This window comes from Marmota monax, unplaced genomic scaffold, assembly GCF_021218885.2.
Source record: "Marmota monax isolate L192 unplaced genomic scaffold, Marmota_monax_Labrador192_F-V1.1 WCK01_AAM20220418_F8-fsc00037, whole genome shotgun sequence".
NCBI classification, from domain to species: domain Eukaryota; kingdom Metazoa; phylum Chordata; class Mammalia; order Rodentia; family Sciuridae; genus Marmota; species Marmota monax.
The window spans coordinates 12339336-12362490 of NW_026693245.1; the positions used below are offsets into that span (position 1 = coordinate 12339336).

The 23155-nt window shown below is 34.8% G+C and overlaps 1 protein-coding gene across 5 annotated transcripts in view; it reads right to left on the reverse strand.

Moving 5' to 3' along the window:
• The window catches only part of Pde4d (phosphodiesterase 4D), an 816241-nt gene that overhangs the window by 317516 nt on the left and 475570 nt on the right, over positions 1 to 23155 (reverse strand). Inside the window, exon 1 of one of the 5 annotated variants that reach the window (XM_046456225.2) lies at positions 5538 to 15990. The exons of the other annotated variants lie outside the window; for them this stretch is intronic. Coding sequence (XP_046312181.1) covers positions 5538 to 5626 — 89 coding nt within the window. The 5' untranslated portion in view covers positions 5627 to 15990. Of the gene's footprint in view, positions 1 to 5537; positions 15991 to 23155 lie in introns of those variants that run through there. 5 annotated transcript variants of the gene reach the window in all.

Here is a 23155-nt window from a genome sequence, read left to right on the forward strand (position 1 = left end):
ACACTGCAAACAATAGATAACACACATGTTCCATCTGGAAAAAATTTAAAAACTAAAGAAATGCTGTGCAAAAAGATACTTGTGGTACTTATAAAGTTATATCCTAGTATATTGATTCATGCGTGGCACTCATTCCATTTCTAAGATGTGGGATCTGTCCAGCGTTTTCTAGTGGACACTGGGAGCTTTGATTCAACCTCTTGTGGTGTCCCTACTGAGGTTTTGGTAGAAGCAAAGAAGCAACAGTTCTGAGACCACACTGTGCTGTTCATCCTATTTATATCCACTACTAAAAAGTCTCCAGCTCAAATTTACAGATTTCAGTCTAACTTTCTTAGAGATTATTTAAGACAATTTAGATATTTTTGAAGCTAATGTTGCTTTTTAAAAACTTCTAATTTTTTATTCCTTTTAGATGTACATGACAATAGAGTACATTTGGACATATTATACACACATGGAGTAAAACTCATTCCAATTAGGATCCCATTCTTATGTTTGTACATAATGTGGAGTTATACTGGTTGTGTATTCATTTACAAGCAAAGAAAAGTTATAAACAATTCTTTATACTGTCTTTTCTATTCCTTCCCCCCTCCCTTCCCTTCATTCCCCTTTGTCTAATCTAATAAACTTCTAATCTTCCCCTATCTACTCTCTCTTATTGTGGGTTAGCATCCACATATCAAGAGAGAACATTCGGTCTCTCTGGTCCTTTGAGACTGGCCTATTTCACTTAGCATGATATTTTTCAGTTCCATCCATTTGCCAGGAAATGCCATATTTCATTCTTTATGGCTTCTTCAATAAGACTTCTAAAGCACAAGAAGTAAAATCAAGAATCAAGGAATGGGATGGCATGAAACTAAAAATCTTCTTCATGATAAAGGAAGCAATCAAAAACATGAAGAGAGAGCCTACAGCATGGGAAAAAATCTTTGCCATCTGCACCTCAGAACATTAATCTCCAGGATATACAAAGAACTCAAAAAACTTAACACCAAAACCTAAATATCCCAATCAATAGATGGGCAAAGGAACTGAACAGACAGTTCACAGAAGAAGAAATACAATTGATCAACAAATATACGAAAAAAAAAAATGCTCAACATCTCTAGCAATTAGAGAAATACAAATTAAAATTACACTGAGATTACATCTCACTCTAGTCAGAACAGCAATTATCAAGAATACAATTAACAATAAATATTGGCAAGGATGTGGGGGGAAAGGTACACTCATACATTGTTGGTGGGACTGCAATGCAAACTGGTGCAACCCCTCTGGAAAGCATTATAGAGATTCCTGAGAAAACTTGAATGGAACCACTATTTCACTCAGTTATCCCATTCTTCAGTCTATATCCAAAGGGCTTAAAATCAGCATACTACAGTGATGCAGCCATATAAAGGCTTATAGCAGCTCAATCCACATAGCCAAGTTATGGAACCAATCCAAGTACCCTTCAACAGAAGAAGGGATAAAGAAAATGAGGCATATATATGTCAATATTGCTTTTTCTCTTCTCACTGCCAGAAAATCATTTGTGCCACATTCAGAGTGTCTGCTTTTGACTCTGTATCCCACTGGAAAATGTTACTCATTCCCCGCAACTGCAAGTGGTACAAGCATGTTCAAAACACCTAAGGAATCACCAACTTAGCAGCTCTGCTAAAAAATTGGGGAGGAAAAGATGTTGACACAATTTGCAAAAATGAGGTTGGAAGATTTTCTGAGCATTTCAATTTTATTGTGCATCTCATGACCCCTCTTAGTATAAGAGGTGAGAAACTAGAAGACACTTTTTGTTTCTGGTCCGTGGGATGCTATGGAATCATCTCTGTTCTACATTTAGATGTACCCTGGAAGGTTTTCCCTCTATTTGCATAGCACCCACCCCATAGTCACAATGAAAAAAAAATTGCCCTTTGAATATCCCTCTTTTGAGAAGACACAAAGCAGAAAGTTCACAATTGGAAGACAGGAACAGCTCTAGAGGGGTAAATTCTGTTCAATGTTTTCTTAAACATTTTGACTTTTTTGGTTGTTTGTTTTTGTGCTTCCCAGATCACATTTTCCCTCATTTTTTTCTTGGTGCTAAATTTAAACCACAAACACAATTCACTGACATTATTATCTGAGCATGTCAGTCTCCTCTCTCTCCTCTGAGACAGATACTCACTCAGGTGGCTGTTTAAACATGTATCTTGGTGACCAATCAGTGATTTATCCTTCACAACAGCCCTCAGCTTTGTGAGAAGAGCCCCAGATCTAACAGTGAAGCCAGCACTTAAACATAGTTGACTCTCCACTCCACAGAGGAAAATAGGCTTTTTCATTATGAAGCCCTCCCCACAAGCCCTCCACTCCCTTTCCTCTCCTATCCTCTCTCTTTCTCTCTTTTCTTCTATTTCTGCATCAAACCAAAATAACTTGAAAGCTGTATATAAATAAATAAGCTGTATATAAATTTGGCTTCTTAAAAATACATATTTTACTAACAAAAGAAGAAAACTTGTCATTGCTGAAAAGCAACTTTCGTATCTATTTTTGGCATTACTTATTGTCAAATTTTGTATTTCTTAGGAGCCAACACTCACCAAATATATATGTTTTATGTTATCACTTTACCAAGTCAGACCCTTTGAATTTCATGTCTGATAGACTTGGCTTTTCTTTAGCCTGAACATTACGAGGGAGGGAAAGCACTAACAAAGAAAAATATTCCAGTTTAAAGTTAAGTGCACCAACAATATCATGCATAAATACGCTTTTGATATTCAAAGAAAAATGACACTATTCTAGGTACATTCGATTTTACAAAATATAACATATCGTTCTTAAGCAAAAAAAAAATCTTAAATGGGAGAAATCCAATGAAGAAATGTTGGTTAATGTCCAGTTCTTTCAGTTGCTTCAACAGTGGAATCACATCCAAAGCCTTGCAAAGGTCAAGATTAGCTTAAGTTACTTTCATGTTTTAAAGGATCTTGTATATTAAAAAGGAAATGAACAAATACAAAAAGACGGTTGTAAACTCAGAGGGCATTTTAAGTATTCACATGAAATTCTTTAGTGCATCTAATTCCAGAAATGTTATGCAATAAAACTGCTATTCAGAAGATGATTATCACATTTAAATGTATGTGCATGTGCATGCTTGTGTGTGTGGGTGTGTGTACATCTACATTTATACATGGACTCATATTGCATTTAGGTGTTATGGTATGATAAAAATGTATAGGTAAATGATAAACATATTTTTTCATTATTTCCAGCATATTGCTATGGTTGAATGCATAATATCTTTTGGAAGGTGAGACCCCTCTGGAAAGGTGAGACCAGGAAGCTCAAAGATTTCCTATCTCCCTAACCTATCATTCAGGTGTTGACCTGGGATAGGCATCACCATATTAACAAGTTGGCCATGCCAATAGACATAATACAGTCATTCCAGATAAGAGAGTTTAGCAGAATGCTCCATCAAAGTAGGCATTAATGACATTCCTGTTGTATGTAAGGGAGTTTCTGACCCCAAAGTGTTGGCAGTCCAACTGGGAAGATAACATTAGATTCAGAACAATAAAAACAGTATGTGTAAATAATCAAAATAAATATTTTGCAGGCAATTAAGATTTGAGTGAAGAGGAAATAAGTAAGGAATGAAGTCTCCCAAGTTTGGTCCAACAATGGCTACTTGAGACATCATCCTTACCACTTAATCTTGTTGCAAACGAAGCTTGTCATTAAATATATGAAAAACTAACTCATCCTTAGCTGCACCAGTGCATGTATTTTGGGAAGGGCTAGAGCTTGAACAAAGGAAAAGAAAACTTTTTCACCAAAACAAAAAGGCAAGATTCTTAATATATTTGTGAATCACACAGAACTTAAAATCTGTACTGCTTGGTATTTTTCAGATTCATTAGTCCATCAAGGTATTGATTTTACTCTATGTATCAATTATTTAATTATGATTCTAAGAAACTGGCTATTAGATCTCAGTGATGAGGAGAGCTTAGAAGCCACAATCCATTGGAAATATACACAGTAATACTAATAAATCTTTGATGATAAGTTCTCAGCATATAGCTTAGTTCAAAAGAGTGAAATGCAATTAATAAACATGAAAATCATATACAGTAGAGTGCAAAACATACAGTAGGCAAATAATTTCTAATATTCATCCAAATTTCATAGTTATAACAAATTAATATAATAAAATGACACTTATTTTGCTCTAAAATGGAAATAAATGGAAGTACTATTTATACATTTAGCTGGCAATTCATGTTTACTATCTGTTGTCAAAGTTTGTGTATTGTTACTAGTGAATTTTATAATTTAATTTCTCTGACTTTCAGTTCTCTAAAAAAATTACAATGGCACTATCTTCCTTAATGTTTAAAGTAAATAAATCTTATGACTTCTTTTTCTTCTCCTTCTCCTTCTTTTTTTCCAGAGCTGGGAATTGAACCTCATGCATGCTAGGCAAGTATTATATCACTGAGCCACATCCCCAGCCCTTATGATTTATGTTAATCCAAATTTTTAATTTTTTGTGCAGACAAATCAGAACACATTTTAATTCAAATCTAGTGTATACCTCTACATAGGACTGGCAGCTTTTAATATTACTATATTTGGTCTAAATAAAAAAGATCTATTCCACTGTCATATATATCTAAACAGAACAAATTTGTAAAAAGATCTAATCTTGAGAGTATGCAAAGAATTTCACTTCTATTTACTGTTACTGAAATAGCTACCAGTAATATTGACTTATCAATTAGAAACACAAAATCATGAAGAGGCAATATTTTCCTTATAAATATCTAGAACACCCAAGCAAAAGAAGAAGTCAAAGGTTTTTTTTTTTTTCTTTCTTACTATTTATTTGGTTAAAATAAGCTAAACTTTGATATAGAACAAAGCCATTGACAATTTATTGAAGACACAGGGTTGAGACTTTTCACATAATTTCCAGAGAAATCTTTGGAAACAAAACATTAGCAAAGTATTTATTTAGAACTTGTGATATCTAATTCTGTTGAACAAGATTAAAACTCTGAATTACCACTTAGAGGTAGGTTCACCTTTTCCACGTGAACACGCTCTGGAACACCCAAACAACAGTATAGTAATTGTTTTTGCCATTGTTTGCTCATTCAATGAAAGAAGAACCCTTTCCCAAATATTGATAGAGTTAAAGTTAGTATGACCACTTTGATGACATCAATGTACTAGGCAAGTTAGTACATTTGTTCTTCCAGATCACAATAATGTAATATGAATGCTAGTTTCTAAGTTTACCATTTAACTCTCAGAATAAGCTTTTAGATCTGGTCAACTTCCTTTTACTTCAGCAGGTTTGTACATAGCCCTGACTATTTGAAGGTTCAATATACCTTAGATCTTATTTCATATAGTGGCAATTTAACCAACCTATGAACTAAATCATAAGGCAAAGGTTTATTTGCAAGGGGCCTAAGGCAGATGAAAAATCCTTCCTAGCTACAGAAAGGAAAGCACGATACCTGTAGGACTTTGAGAAATGAAATCTTGATTTAGCTCTTGGAGATGGTCCTGGTACTGTGGCTCCCAGAGGATCCCAAACAAACGCCATTTGGAAAGAGGGTGCCAAGATCCACAGCAACAGCAGGAAGTCAGAGCTGGTGCAGGGCCCTGGGGCTGGAGGGCCCCGAAGGGAGCAGGAGGCACTTGTGGCTGAGTGAGGGCATTTCTTCTTGTGTGGTGGTATGCGTTGACAGAGAGGTAGCAGGCTGGCTGAGGCAGGGCTAGAAGGGACGCCAGGACTTCCTGCTGCATGACACTTGCCCTTTGCGACAGAGCTTGCTTCACTTGGACTCTATCTCAATATTAATGTGAGAAACAATCCCATGAAAAAATTTTTTTAAATATTGTCCTGATTAAACAACATAGTTACATGCCACTCCTGAAAAGCACAACACACACACACACACACACACACCATACACACACACATACACACACATGAACACTCATGAGAGGAGGTATGACTGAAGTCTTTGAAGTTTCACACTAAGTGTGAATATTTAAAAACTGTAAACACAGGGTTCTGTTGAAAAAATAAATAAATATAGGACTAAGACTGGGAAATTGAACAAAGATTTCTAAATTTCACACATTCAGCTGCCAAGTATTATTTTCCTTATCACAACTTGTCTTAGAAACATGGATGAACATAATTATTGGCAAACTTTCTGCAAAGGTTTTAATTGTTTTGAAAATACCAGTGTCTCCCTGCAAGTCAGTGTGAGAAGAAAACAGATCACTTTCAAAGTGTTTGGCAGCTTCTCCCTCCAGGAGATGCTGTGTCACCTTGGAGGGTGAATTGTAATGCAATGACTTTGACAACAAAAATCAATTTTCTTGTCCATTTTCTATTCCCTAGAAACATTTCTTAACTCTCTGATAAATCCCTTAAAACAACCTTTCTTCAAATTAAATAAATGATGAAAGCCAAAGAGAGTCCTTTGCATGTTTTATGAGTCTAGCCACATCTCAGAGAGGCATGTATTTCAAGATATCGTACTCGAGGAGTCAAAGGACCCCAATGTCGTCATCAGCCCCCACCAGCAAGTGGCATTTAATGTTAACAGCGCAGCATAATTCCATCAGTCCCTGTCCAAACACTGCCCCGCCAGTGACCTCCACTGTAAACCAAGGCAGAGCTCCTTTTCCAGGATAAGATTAGAGAGGCATGGAGTGCCCAAGAGTGAATTTAACCCACTCTGCACTGGAAAAAACTGTCCAAGACATGAGCTCAATGAACACTGCTATACATGCTAAATTTTGAGACACCTAAAACTCAATCTATCTCTTATAGACCAAAGGGGATCGGAACGTTCAATAAAAGATGAAGACCTTAAACATCATGCTTAATTTCACAACAGCATCCAGCACTTCAGGGGTTTTTGAGAATGCTATGGGCTCTGTATCAGCTTTGGGGATGAGTAATAGAAAACATTTTTACAGTTTCACCTCTTTGTTATCTGACGTATGGGCTCCCAGAGAGTGGGTGAGTGAGAACTGCCCTGAACAGCAACAGCCTTGGAGGAGCTGAGAGTTCAAAAATAAACACATTCTCTCAGACTCAACTTGCAATATTTTTTATGCTTCACAAACTGCCTTTTGGCTTTTGTGTAGGATTGGTGCCTATACTTAAGCAATCTGCCCCTCTCATGTATGAAATTCTCCTCTCAGCAGTTCACTCCTGTAGAACTACTGAATTTCCACTTTGGGTCAGCTCTTACAGGATGCAAACATTCCTAGTAGAATTAACACATTTGTGTTTAGTTAACAACTCCTGTTTAGGGAATGGCTTTATCTTAGACTAAAGGCAGACAGTGTAAGAGAACTGGTCAAGTGGGTAAAAAGGGGAGGAGCCCTGAGGGCTGCGGGGAGGGGTAGACTGGTATGGAGGGAAGGGGAGAACAGAGCCCCAGGGGAGCAGTGGGGTGGTATTGGCATCTCAGGAAAATAGCCAGATTTTGTTCTATCCAGTGACGTTTTAAATTTTATAAGTGAAACAGCATCACTGGTATCTGACAGTAAAAGCTACAGTCCTTATAGACAACTTTCAAGTCCGAAAAATACTATTTTTATTGTTAAACCAGTTTCCCATCCAGGCTAACCCAAGCAATGAATATTTTCACTCATGATTGTCTATATCTCCTTATCAATTTATATTCTAAAAGAATGCCCTGTTAATTAACATCTAATTAAAAATATATAAGGGCATAATAATAATCCAGGATGATGCTACTAAAGAATGCACATTTTTGAAAATTGTACAAGAAAGGAGAAGCAAATTTATATTTTTTCATTATTGCCAAAAATAGTTCTTGAACAGTTAAGCAAGATGAAAAAAAAAAATGAAAATGTGTGAGCTTATCAATAGAAAAATGGAAACTTTAGCCCTTTATCCTAATATGAATGGAATAGACATTAAAAATGTCTGTCCATGTTAATGTTATTTTTCCTTAAAAATCACACACTGCCTCCTCATTTCTTCTGTACAGTTATACATAACCTCTCTTAGTTTACAGGCATTGATGAGGTTATTGTAATAAGCAAATTATTTCTGAGATTCATCATGAACAAAGTTAAGATTTGATTTCAAATGTAAATGTCAATACTGTTTCAAAGGACTAGGAAGAAACTTTCAGAGATATAAGCATTTATATAATCAGAAAAATACCTTTTAAAAAAATTAAGTAAAATGTTTTCTAGGATGAACCTTTGCTGTCATTTATATCTCAACCAGCTATTTATAGCTATTACTCCACAGTTATAAGGGTAGAAAAAGGGTTAAATAGAAATATCTTCAATATTTTAATTTCTGTCACTTTATTAAGAGCTTATTGTTCCAAAATAATTTTAGTAAAAACATGACTAAATGGCAAGGGGTAAGACTTTATCTCTGAGAAAAAGTCTTTTTTACAAGTTGAAAATTAAACCTACTTCCCAGAGAAACAAGAGATCTGAACACTGCAGCATCCAGCCATTATGCCACATCATTCCTCACCTTCTAAAACCTCAACAAAATGCCACCTCCTGCCAATAACAAATCTTATGTTCTGCTGAGCTCTAAATAAGGCATCTTTTTTGCATCTTGACTGTTTCTGTGATTTGTTATCCAAGATTCTAGATGTTACAAATGATAGATTGAGGTTTTAGTGTCTAATACAAAACTCAGAATTTCCTTTATAGGAGATAGCTACTATAAATTCAACTGAAGCTCCCAAATTTTAAAGTGAGAGAATTTAAACAGAATTCACATAGGCATTCATTTATTTACATAGTGGCCACTAACTGACAGGCACAGGGATGGATGAGTGTGTAGGGGGTAAGCTAATCTTCAGAGAAAAAAAAAGTTACATTAGTGGGGTTTCGTTATGTTGAAATACATTGCCTCAGGAAACCAGAGAAGGCAGATAGATGGGTTTCAGGATAATGCAGTATTTTGAAATAGTTGCTGGTCACAAACTCAAAGTCAGTAAATGTTAACATGGAAGAAAATGATAGACTACTATTTATTAGCTTCATCTGATGAGAGTATCATTCTAATAATTGTATTTTCAGAGTGATCCATTGCAAAAGAGTTTGATGAAAGAGAGATTGACAGCTGAATTTGTGCACTTCTCAAAACTAACATTCTTTGAGTACGAGTCATGGTGTTTTTTTTAAAGTCCTTTTTATTACACTGACATTAAATTATAATTCAGCTATAGTTTATATAATCAGTTATTTATTTCTACAAATGGATGTCCTACAAAATAATTCTAGAATTTTCTTTGCATTGTTTTCAGATATATGTTCTAAACCTTATGTGAGTCTACTTGACTGAGCGGTCAATTATCCCATGTTCTGAAATGAGGGACACTTATTTTATGTCCTGGAATGCAGTGGAGTATTTAAAAATTAGAAGGTACCCTGCAGTCTTGAGGCCATTAAGAAGCATGCACACGGCTTTAAGTAACTGTAAACATATTTTGCTTACTCTTATATGTCCCAAGACACAAACAGAAATAAATTTAATTCAAAAGCTAAAGTCATTAAGAAATAAAATGAAAAACCAACAAAAGACAAGCTTAAACATACAAGAAAAGATCAACAAATTTGTGGAGTGTGAGACAAATGTTTTTATCTACCTAATTGTATAGAAAACAGGTGTACAAACAAAAAATTTACTACACACTAAAAATTAAATAGGTTAAACCCTTTCTATTCAATAAAGCAATGGGGCTCCTAAATACTTGGATAAATGAGGTTGAAGGAAAGAAATGGGAGGGAAGGAAATAATTTTGATGTTTATTAAGTATATATAAAGTAATTAACAAAGTCTTGGGAATTTTTCTGACTATTCAGTGGGAAATATCTCTAGAATAAAATGCTTTAAATGTCTTGAAATTAATCTGAGCTAATCACTTGAGATAACTTGATTTTAAAAAAAAATGTATGTGAAAGGTCTTTGGGGATCAGTAGTTTTCTGATTGTGTAATTCCCTATATGTGAATATTTTCAGAGTCAGAAAAATTCTTTCTTTCCAAGATTGTATTCATGAATATGGTATGATAACAAAACAAAACAAAATCCTCCATAGTTATTGGAAGGTGCGTGAAAGGGTGACTATGGGATTTCATCTTGAGAGCCTCCTCCACCTTGAAGCCTTCCTGGCTGCTCCAGACCATGTGCTTTCTCCACAGCACTCTGAACTTCCTTTTGCACATGTCACCATTGAAAAATAAAAACTACAATCATGTTTGTTTAATAAATGAATATATCAATATTATCAGGGATTCTTTCAAATAAGATGCATCACCAGGATTATATTTTTTTATGTACCTCAATAGGGACAAAAGATTTCACAACAGATAACTCAGGTCCAATTATTTAATTTCTTTTTCCTTAGATGCTCCTTCAGAAAAAGCCAAGACTGTTGCAATAAATAAAGAAAATAGCAAAACCAGAAAAACCACAGTTATCAATTTGACCAAATGAATTAGTGTGCTGAATCCAAATAATTTTTATTTTAAAATACAGCATCATTGGTCAAACATTCAGGACAGCACTGATAGAGGGGATCAGAGATTAGGGCCACAGTTATGCCATGAACATGCCATATGACCTTGAGCACCGGTGGTTGACCTTGCTGAGTTTCAGTCTTACCACTTGAGAACCACCGCAAAGAGTTTTTTGAGAGAAATGAACACAGCAATTTATATAAAATCATTCTGAAAACACATAAAATTAGAGTACTACTACCAACAACATTTATAACCTTTTTGTGGAGGTATGGAGAATATTTTCATAATTAGAATTATTTTCAGTTTTCAAAATTGTCCTCTAAAATTGGTTACATCATGAGCACAGTAAGTAGGGGCACCATTTTATGAGTTTTAAAAAACTTAGTCTTCAGTTTTTATGGGTAACTGTTTTTTCTCTATTTGAAATCATTTTATCATAGTGTGTAAGAGTAGAATATCAGCTATTAGATTTTAAAGGTTTATCCTATAACAAAGTTTTAATATTTTATTTGCAGCATTAAAACATTAAAATCCTCTATGGATTTCATTTACAAGAACTAAAAAACAAAAAAATTAAGTGGAAAGCCAGGCATGGTAGCGCATGACTAATCCCAGCAGTTTGGGAGGCTGAGACAGGAAGAACTACAAGTTCAAATCCAGACTCAGCAAGTTAGTGAGGTCCTAGCAATATAGTGAAGTCTCACTATAATAAAAAGTCTCAAAATAAAAAATAAAAAAACAAAGGCTGGAGATGTGGCTCAGTGATTAAGAGCCCCTGGATTCAATCCCTGGTATGGAAAAAAAAAAAAAAAAAAGCAAAGAATTCTACTAAAATTAGCTGAAGGAAATTTTCGCAATTGTTCAAAATCCTGGCATCTCTTAAATATAAGAACACTTTTTTAAAAAATTTGAAAACTTATGGGATCCTGAAGATAGACTGTTTTAATTGGAAAAGCATTTGCAACACTGGATCCAACTCATGCTCCTCTCCTTAATTGACCACACACCAAATAAGGACAGAAATGGCTTCTTCCAGCTTTTTAGAACTATGTTAACAAACAAGAAAAAGCAGTGATGGAATTACCAGGCTACAAGGGGAAGAAAAAAAAAAACAAAATAAAAACAAAACATCACTCCCTCAGGAGAAAGAAAAAAGACCCTAAATACCAAGAATCCCTAAATAACAACACTCTCATGTGTTCGGTTTTGGTGCCATGAACATTTTTCCATGACAGGGTTCAATACCTCCCTAAATCTGGTTGTCTGTTAGGGATATGGAGAATATTTTCATAATTAGAATTATTTTCGGTTTTCAAAGTTGCCACCTGGGAGCACTGGTGCTGGCCTGTCACCCTCAGATCCCCTTCTCACACTGATACTTCCTGGCCTCTGACTGAGTCTGAGCAAACCTGACCTGAAGGTCGAGGTAACTTCTGATTTCTCATTTTACTATGATGGTATCACCTACTTATTTGGTGTTTATTCTGGATGAGGGCATAAAATACATGTATGACTCTCCTGAAATTTATCTATGAGCTTCATTTTATTTTCATTCTGTTTTACCACTGAAGAGATAGAGCCTTGCAAAGTAAGGAGTAACTTGCCTCTGTGAGCAAACTTATAAATGGGTGCCAGATCTGAGGTTAAAACTGAAGTTCTCTGATTATAAAACCTATTATCTCAACTAATATGGTCCTAGAATATAAGTCAGTGAAGAAATGAATGAGGTCAGGGCCTTTTTCATGGAGAGTTAGATCATAAAGGAGGTTTTGGATAATCACAGAAAAAGGGACCAGCACCAGGTATGAGATCTATATAATCTGCTTTAATCCACCAACTCTCAGATGGACATTATTATCACCACATTATAGATGAGAAATCTGAGTTCAGAAAGGCTAAGCAACTTGGCTGTTACCTCAAAACTAATATATGGTGGAGCTGTGAGTCCAAATTAGTCCTGCCAGTTTCTAAATTGTGTCTCTTTTGGAATTAACTTATCCAAGCTCTTTAAATTCTGAATTCTGGGGACAAGATTGGTCTGTGAGCCTGGGCAGTACTGAGTGGGCTCCAGAATGATAGTGGAAAGTTACAGAGACAGAAAAATAAAGGGACCTGGTGACAGGAAAGGCTTGAAGAAGAGTGATGTCAGCCTTGTTAAGGACCACACTGCCCTGTGTTTTCCCTCTGAATATTCTACACATAGGAGAAATATAAGCACCATTCAGTCCATCCAACCAAGAGTGGCAATTTACTAGATAGGATAAAATAGAAATCTGTGTCTTTGAGTTACAGTAAAAGAAAATCATCTATTTTTGTTATTTGTTCTTGTTTTGTAATAGGTTGTGTAAAACTTAGGGTTCCATTTTCTAGCTCCTGAAACTACCTAAGAAATTTGTAATAGAAATTTACATAATTAGGCCATTAATAAGGCAACAGGGCAGGTTTTGGTTTCTGCTTCTAATGCCATCACTAAATTTATTTCTATTGGCTCAATAGAAATAAACTGAGTGACTTTTCCAAATTTGATGTGTGGTAAGTAGTAGACCTTGATTAAAACTGGAGCTCACCTCTAATTTATAGGGAATAAGTCATTTCTGTATTGGAGCCTCCTTCTGGTACACTTACTGTCTTAAAAATGTAGAAGTAAATTTGAGAAGGCATAATTGCTATTTTATTGGTCAGAAAATATAAAGTAGAACCATTTATAGCAAAATTCTTATTTAAATTGGACCTACTTTCATTTGATGTACATTATTAATGATTAAAGGATTGAACTTCTACTTGAAAATAAAGCAAATTGTCATCAAAGAAACAAAACCATAACTCTGGGATTTTAAGCAGTAGATCATAAGGAAATGTTTGGGATAGCAAGTATTTTTCCTAGCTATTCTACTAATGGCTTTAACTAAGTCATGAAATCCTTTGAGATGAACAGAGTTAGAAGATACAGCCTCATAAGCTAGTATCTATAGGAAGTGCAGCCAATCCACCTCCATCCCTCCTCTTTCCTTCCTTACTCCTTCCCTCACCTCCATCTCATTCCTTCTTCATTTTCCCTTCTGCCCTCCCTTCCATTCACAGATACACATAAGTATTGACAATGTGCCATGTGCCAAGCCAGTTGCAAGCTGGTGATCATTTACGAATTATACCAAGAGAACCTAGAAAGCTGAGGGCACCAGAAACAAAAACTTTAGGCATTTAAGAAATTGAATTGGGTTCACAATATTAAAAAATATCAAGGTAGTAAGGAAGAGAAGAGCTATAAAAGATATAAAGATGGAGGGTAACTTGAATTCTTATTTGTAAAAAAAAATTAAGAAATTGATTTTTCAGATCACAAACATTAAAGCAACTGAGATCTTCTTGGTGAAACTCACTTAGGGGTACCTACTCAGGGGAAATAGTTGTCTTCCAACAGTCAAATCTTCTGATTAACTAGGAATGTATTGGGAGAGATGCATTGATGAAGAAGTTCTTAATCAAGACTAGTGTGGTTCCAATTCAATGCTTAATGACTGAGGGCACAAAGGGCCCTGGTATCTCCTGACAGACACATGCAATAGGGAAAGAATCTCACCTCAGAAAAACATTTCTGAAACCTGTGATGGTAAGGTTTTCTGTTGTTGTTGTTGCTTCTGTTTTTCCTCATTAAAGCATATCAATAATGTTAATAAGATTAAAACTGATCTATTGTGAACATTTTCAAAAATACTGGAAAGTTGAAAGAATTTTATAGTGAATACTGGTGTACCTAACACCATAACATTAAATAAGAGTTATATAAGTAATATTAATGTATTCTGGCTTATTTTGAAACTAGATTATAAGTTTCTGTGTATTTTCTGGAGTCTATTATTTTTTAGTTGTAAGTGGACACAATATCTTTTTATATATTTATTTTTATGTGGTGCTGAGGATCAAATCCAGGGCCTCACACCTGTGAGGCAAGTGTTCTACCACTGAGCTACAGCCTCAACCCATTATGGAATTTTTTTTTTTTAAAGGGTGGACTTAGTGCAGGCAAAGACAATGCATTTTTCTTTTTTCAGATGTAGTGCAAAACACAAAATAAATTTTAATTCTTAAATTTTACTAACAAAGAAATTAATGATAAAAATTCAATGTTAAAGACATATTCACAGATTATTAATTATTAAAATCAATTTCCATTTAAGCTATGAAAACTGTCAACTATGAGGTTTTATTCCAGTGTAGTCTTAGTAATGTTTTCTGAATTATTTGATGCAGGCAAACTCTGGGTAAATTATGCATCAGTCAACTGCTTGGTAGTAGAATGACAGGATTTTCCACACTTAACTGCTATTGTACAACATATCCATAAAAATCCATAAATTCAGAGACATTTCAATAAATGAGAACATTTGTTTTTGCTGTAGATTTAATTTTTGTTTCCTTTTATAATACTTTTAAATTAATATTTCAATAAACATTAGGTTTAGTTTTTGGACGAGAGATTCTACTTTTATAGAAAATGGAAAGGAAAATAAAACTAATATCAGTGACTTTGTTTTTCATCTGTTTCTCATGTTCCTAGTGTAAAAGTTAGCTTGCTTCATTCTCAGCAATTTGAAATGCAGGCAAAGGTCAGATGATATCACACAAGTGATAGAGGAAACCCAGTTTTGATCTCCCTGAAACTGAATAACTCACAGAAATGATCATGGAGAACTCATTCTTAGTTGGTGTTTGGCATGGTATAAATGCAAAGGAACCCAATCAAGGAGGAGCAGATACTGCAGAGATTTCTGGAAGAAGCCAGTTTGTTCTTGGGTGCTAACTCTAGCACAACCTCACAAAAGTAGACAATCAGTAAAACGGCAAATATAGCTATAAACAGCATAAATTGTCATTTTCAAGATAATACTGTTAATTCTTTGTTAAAAAGTATATTGTATTACTATAGTATAGCTAAACAATGTAACTAAAGTAGGTGTTCTTCAATAGATGAACTGATAAAGAAAATGTGGTTATATATATTCAACAGAATATTACTCAGCTTTAAATAAGTATGGCATTTGCCAGTAAATAGATGGAGTTGGAGAATATCATGCTAAGCGAAATAAGCCAATCCAGAAAAAAACAAAGGCCAATGTTTTCTCTAATATGTGGATGCTGATTCACAACAAGATGGGTGGGTACAAGAGAAGAATAGCATTACCTTAGACTGAGAAGAAGGAATTGAAGGAATGGGAGAAGGAATGGGATGTGGGGATAGGAAAGACAGTAGAATGAAACAGACATTATTACTTTATGAATATATGTGACTGCATGACTAATATGATTCTACAACATGTACACTCAGAAAAATGAGAAATTATATCCCACATATGTATGATATATCAAAGTGCATAAATGCATTCTACTGTCATGTATAACTAAATTTAAATGTATAACTAAACTAAATTTAACTTTTAAATTAAATGTATAACTAATTTTTAAAAAAAATTTAAAAAATAATTTTCTCCATTGTAAAAAAAGTGTATTGTAAAATTGCTAATACTAAGTAGAATCTAAATTCTCCTGAAAATCAGTTTTCAATAAAACCTTCTAATCAAAATAGGAATAGGAAAGACAGTAGAATGAATCTTACATAATTTTTCAATGAACACTTAGAAAATATCGTGAACCCCATCATGCCCACCCACAAGAATGGAATCCTAATTAGAATAAGATACATCCTACACTTGCATAATTTTTTTCAAAATGGATTTTACAGTCATGTATAACTAAGAATCAATAAAATAAAATCTTTTTAAAAATGCACCAAAATGTCAATAGTGTTATTTCTAGGTCATGGAAACATTTTTAACATTCTTTTCCATAATGTTCATATTTTCTACAACTAACAAAGATTACTTTTATATTCAGATAAAATTAAACACATGCTAAAAAAAAAATCTTAAGTAGTCAAGTTTCTTTTCTTCCACCAGGAGTTTTAGGCAGATTAAATTTCAAAGGCCATGGATAAAGACTTTTGAATTCATATTAAATTAAACATGTCTCATAGATATATTTTACATGTTGCTGATATGTGTAAGGGGTAGAGAGAGAAATAAGTGCTGGGAAGCTAGAATGGCATCCACATCATTTAACACCTATGATGATATGATTTAAAATCAAATTAAAAGCAGCATGACATCATCTGCAGAAGCATAAATAGAAAAGCAGCCTGCCTTCCAGAATTGTACCAAAAGTCATGGCTAAGAAAAAGCAAAGCAGAGAAACAAATTAAGCTCTTTATAAATTAAAGAAATCCACTTTGAGCTTGTCTGCAGGGACACTGCCTTCTATGGAAAGAGCTAGATGTTTGCACAGTGCCCCCTGGTGAAGAGAGGGTTTCATAACTACACATTCACCCCAGGGAAGAGGCAAGACCTTCAACTAGCCACCCAGGGCACATGCTTTGCTTTGGTCATCTGAGACAGACATCTGAGCCTCTACAGGATGCAGATGCAACACATAGACTTGATGGCCGACATCTCCACTACTTAACGTTTTTACAGATAATACACAATTGTATTTCTCAACAATATTACTTTAAAGAGAACTCCACAAAATAGGAAATCACCATTTGTTTTTCCCCACTACTTGTGAAACTTTTGCTCTAAATGAACAGTTTTTGACATTTGACAAAAGAAAATTGAATATTAAAATTGAGGACCATAATGAAAAAATATTGTATATTCATCTTAAAAATAGGGAACCTTTTATACAAAATGTTAATATGCATAAAATACCATTTGGAAATGGATTGGTCACCTGCAATTTCACATGATAATCACCAAGAAATTACCATTTGAGTAATATGAGAATTAGGATCATTTTTTAAAAAATAAATTTGTTCTAAATAGTTATAAATGGCCATAGAATGCATTTTGACACACCATACATAAACAGAGTATAACTTCTCATTCTTCTGGTTATTCATGGTGTAGAAGTACCTAGGTCATGAAGTCATATAGGCACATATATCCAGTACATTCTACTATCTTTGTTTTTATGTGTTTCAATTAGCTTCCTAATTAGAAAAAAAATGTTAATTTATATACAAATCTTAATTCTATTGATTTGAAATTATAGGGATAACTGCTTGGCATAAAGAAACAAATTCTGGATGCTTCCTGCAAAGGGAAAATTACTCTGGAATGTGATTCAATGTGCACAAGAGGAGTTCTGCTTTATCTGATAGGCTGGCTCGAAACAGAGGAGAAAATAGTTTATTCTCACATTTAGTTGAGCAACTGAGAAGTGAGTAGCCCTCCCATTGCCTGCTGTTAACTGCACAGCCTAGGTAATGAGGGTATCCTTCATCTCTATTCACTTTCCCACTCAAGCCTGAATACAACAATTTCTGAACCAGGCAAGCAAAAAGTATGGTTTAGTACAAACTATTATTAAAAAGCAACAACAATTGCCATTCTGATGTGAGTGAGATGGAATCTTGGTGCAGTTTTAGTTTGCATTTCTCTAATTGCTAGCAAAGTTGAACACTTTTTCATGTATTTGTTGACTGATCATATTTCTTTTTTTGTGAAGTGCCTAGTTAGTTTTGCCCATTTATTGATTTTTTTATGTTTAGATTTTTGAGTTCTTTATATATCCTGGATATTAATGCTATATCTGAGGTGCAGGTGGCAAAGATTTTCTCCCATTCTATAGATTTCATCTCACTCTAGTCAGGATGGCAATTATCAAGAATATAAGTAACAATAAATGTTTCCAAGGATGTAGGGAAAAAGATTCACTCATACATTGTGGTGGGAATTCAAATTGGTGCAACCCTCTGAAAAGCAATATGGAGATTCCTCAGAAAACCTGAATGAAATCACCATTTGACCCAGTTATCCCGTTCCTCAGTATATACCCAAAAGACTTAAAATCAGCATACTATAGTAATGGCAGCCACATTGACGTTTACAGCAGTTCAATTCACGATAGCTAATGCTATAGAAACAAGGTAGGTGCCCTTCAACAGATGAATGGATAAAGAAAATGTGGTATATTTATACAATAGAATATTAAGTAGCCATTAAGAAGAATGAAATTATTGCAGTTGACAGCAAATGGATGGAACTGGAGACCATCATGCTAAGTGAAATAAGCCAATCCCAAAAAACCAAAGGCTGAACGTGCTCTCTGATATGCAGATGGTAACACAATAAGAGGGAAGGAATAGAAGTTCATTGGATTGGACAAAGAGGAATAAAGGGAAGGGAAGAGGATGGGAATAAGAAACATAGTAGAATGAATCCGACATAACTTTCTATGTTCATATATGAATATACCACCAGTCAAACTTCAACATCATTTAAAACCACAAAAATGGGAAGTTATGCTCTATGTATGTATAATATGGCAAAATAAATTTTACTGTCATATATAACTAAAAATAACAAATAAAGAATTTTTTAAAAAAATTAAAAAAATTTAAAAATCAATAATAATACCAAAGCATAGCTGGGAGAGCCCTTCCAATTTAATGCCCACTAATTTGTTCAAAACCACCCCAAATGTTATGTATTAGAAGCTAAACTAATATGCTTCTTGTGCAAATACAGGTTCAAATCAAGCCCCAAGCAGGGCAAGGTGGCTCACACCTATAATCCCAGCAGCTCTGGAGGCTGATGAGGAAGGAGGATCATGATTTGAAAGCCAGTCTCAGCAAAAGCTAGGCACTAAGTAACTTACTGAGACCCTGTCTCTAAATAAAATAAAATAGGGCTGGGGATATGACTCAGTGGCAAGTGCCTCTGAGTTCAATCCCCAGTACCAGCTCCTCCTCCTCCTCCTCAAAAAAGTCCAAAAGTCCCCAGGATCCTTCTCCTTCTAATCAGTTTGTCATCATGTTCAAATCTACTATTCTCTTGAAATTGTATTATGGCTTCTGCTGAAAGATTACACTGTTCATTGATAAACATCTTTGTGTTCATGTAGAAAAACCAACATAAGGCAGTTAAGGAAAGTTGTGTCTGTGTAGGAAGGTACCCATATTTAGAGCTTGGGAAATAGAATTTCACATAAGCAGCTGGGCATGGAGGTAAATGCCTGTAAGCCCAGCAACTCAGAAGGCTGAGGCAGGAGGATCACAAGTTCAAAGCCAGCCTTAGCAATTTATTGAGGCCCTAAGCAACTTGGCAAAGCCCTGCCTCAAAACAAAACAAAATGGACTGGGGATGTGAACCAGTGGTTAAGCATCCCTAGGTTCAATCCTTGCTACAAAAAAAAAAAAAAAAATCATGTAGGCTTGTAAAAGATTAATGTCATCCAATTATATATCTGTCTCAAACATTTTCCCTGGTTTGTGGAAGAGTAATCCATCTCTTTCTTGGACATGAAAATTTGAATCTTTAAAAGTAGGTTGATTAAAATCAGCATACTACTATGATGCAGCCATATCAATGTTTATAGCAGTTCAATTCATAGTAGTTAAACTATGAAAACAACATACCCTTCAACAGATGAATGGACAAAGAAAATGTGGAAATATACTCAATGGAATATTACTCAGCCATAAAGAAAAATGAAATTATGGCATTTTCTGGTAAATGGATGAAACTGGAAATTATCATGCTAAGTGAAATAAGCCAATCCCGCAAAACCAAAGGCTGAATGTTTTCTCTGATATGTGGATGCTAATTCACAATAAGGGAATTGGTTGGGAAAAAAATAAATACTTTGATTTAGACAAAAGTAAATGAAGGGAAGAGAGAGAGAATGGAAATAAAAAAGATAGTAGAATGAATTGGATATTACAATTCTATGTGCATATATGATTACATGACCAATGTAATTCTACATCATGTACAACGAGAAGAATGATAAATTATACTCCAGATATGTAAAATATGTCAAAATACAGTCTTTTGTTGTATATAACTAATTAGAACAAATTAGCAAAATAAAAATACCGCCCCCCCACCAAAGAAGTCTTATGTTGATTTCCACCCAGACAGATCTTATGAAGTGTTGCCATAAGTTGTTTGTTTGGGGAGGAGGAAGGGAGGCGACTGTAGGAGATACAAGTTATGCAGTGGGAAAGTGAGACAGTAAAGGAAGAAAAGTCAGTAGAGTTTGCCACAGATACAACTGTGTGGAAACAGACTCAGTCTCCCTGGAGATGCTTGATAGGACCATATCCACATGCCTCGGGGCTTGTCCACCAACACTCTTGTCCACACACTCTCCAGTGTGTGAAAGTCACCAAAAGGGTGAGATATCCCACCAACCTGAACAAGCTCTGTCTACCAAAAAAAGCTGTCAGCTGCCTGAGATGGGAAGGTGGCCAAGCACAGAGGAACTGTCCACTATTGTAGCTGCAGAGGAACTCTGGGGTGTGTCTAGGGGAAATGAGATGATACTTTGGACACAAATAGGTCTCTAAAACTTCAGATGCCTGAACCGAACCACCCCACCATGAAGCCTACTCCTCCCTCATCTTCTCCCGTCTCAGCCAATAAAAAGCACAAGTTTTCAATTTTCTAAGTTCATCATCAAATACTATCAGTTCCATTTTCAAATTGTAGCCAGAACCTGGTCATGACTTACCACCTTCACTGAACTATGAAAATGCCCAAGTCAACCACTGTCTTTCACAGGCTTAGGGCCTCACAAAGTTGCTAAGGCTGGCTTTGAACTTGTGATTCTCCTTCCTCAGCCTCTAGAGCCTCTGGAATTACAGGCATGTGCCACATACCTGCCTACAGAAAGGTTTTAAATTCTGTTCAATCTGTATCATGGATACCGGTCCAGTATGATTTTCAACTTTTTCTGGGATCAGAGTTATAAAAAAGACAGCATATAGGGCTGGGTTTGTGGCTCAGTGGTGGAGTGCTTGCCTAGCATGGGTGAGGTACTGGTTTGGTCTCCAGCACCACATTAAAAAAAAAAAAAAAGAAAGAAACAAAATAAAGGTATTGTGTCCATCTAAAACTAAACATACTTTAAAAAAAAGACAATATATGATAAGTAAGTTGAGTTCATTCCAGGGAAGGCAAATCTGTTTTAACATTCAAAAAAGTAAATCTATGTAGTTCATCATATTTACGAGAATAAAGTAGAAAAATGTACATACTCATCTTAAGATATGCAAAAAAATTTCATAAAATACAACAATTTATTGGGAGGGAGAAGAAAGCTTCTTGCCAACTGTGAATAGGAGAAATATTTTCTTAATCCAATAAAGAAAAAATATATGCCAAAAAAAGTGGGATGTCATCAAGGTTTCTGAACAAGAGAATGTAATAATTTAAGCAGAATTTCAGAATAAATAATACTTTGATTATATTCACAAGAACTTGAGAAGGAAAGATTGGAGACTGGGAGACAAGGTCTTTAAATTTTCCCTTTTCAAGTCTTCATTTTCCATAATATCTAATTCACCGGTGCATGTACTACTGGGTGCATCCTTTCAACGTGAGTTTTCAACTACTGTTTTTTAGTTAGCTTTTTTGTTGCTGTAACCAAAAGACCTGACAAGAACAATTGTAAGTAGCAAGTTTATTTGGCACTCATGGTTTCAGAAGTCTCAGTCATTTCTAAGGAATTCTGTGTTCAAAGCAAACGCCAGCTTAGCATCCTTGGGTCTCCTGCTATCTGTCTCTAGCTCCTCTTCACATAACTCCACAATAGGGAAAAGTAAGGTCAGATGGCAGATTTTAAAGAGAATGGGGGTGGTGTGGGGGCTAATATGCCCTGCTTTGCCACCATCCAGGGAATGAGTGCACAGGGAAGTTCTATGTTAAATGTCAGCACTCAGCCCTTTCCAGCACACTCTGGCTCTCCTGGTTTTTCTCTTGGCCTTCTTATACCCCTGTGCTTGGCAACTCAGCCCAATGTAGAACTCAAGATAAGCACTCCATTCTGGGGCTTAAGGCAACCCTCATAATGTGTCTACTTAACAATCAAGAATTCATTAAATGGATTTTCTGATGCATGAAATAATTTTCTTATAACCTACTGACCTCTACTAGTACTTACCTAAGTATCATATCTGCACAAGTACTTTAAGAATGCTGAAAAATTTTTATGTTTAAATAACATTTATTTTTAGGACTATATAAATGATAAATATTCATAATATGGAGAAATTGCAGAAAATTAAAATGAAGAAGAAAATTTTTAAAAATTACCAATACTTGAGAAAATGTCTTTATGCAACTAATTTTAACATTCTATTGATATTTTAGTATATATAATTTTGGATTTTGCTTTACACTTCATGTTTTACTACAAGCAGTTTCCCTATCATCTAATGTTTTAGAAAATACTATTTTTTTTGGTGGTTGATAAAATTATACTGGTTCAGCCTAATGATATATATTTAAACTCTAGTTTATATAGATGTTTATAACATATCTAGGTTCTCAATATTATTTTGGGTGAATATCTTTGCACATAAATATTTTTAAAAGTACAAGTTACTTCTGGAATATAAATGCCTATAAGTAGAATTACTAAAGAGAAGAAGTATTTTTGAGACTTCAGACTCCTGATGATTTTTAATCATTTTTCCTGAAATAAAACCCTATAATTAGTTTAAAAAATAATGACAAGAGTAC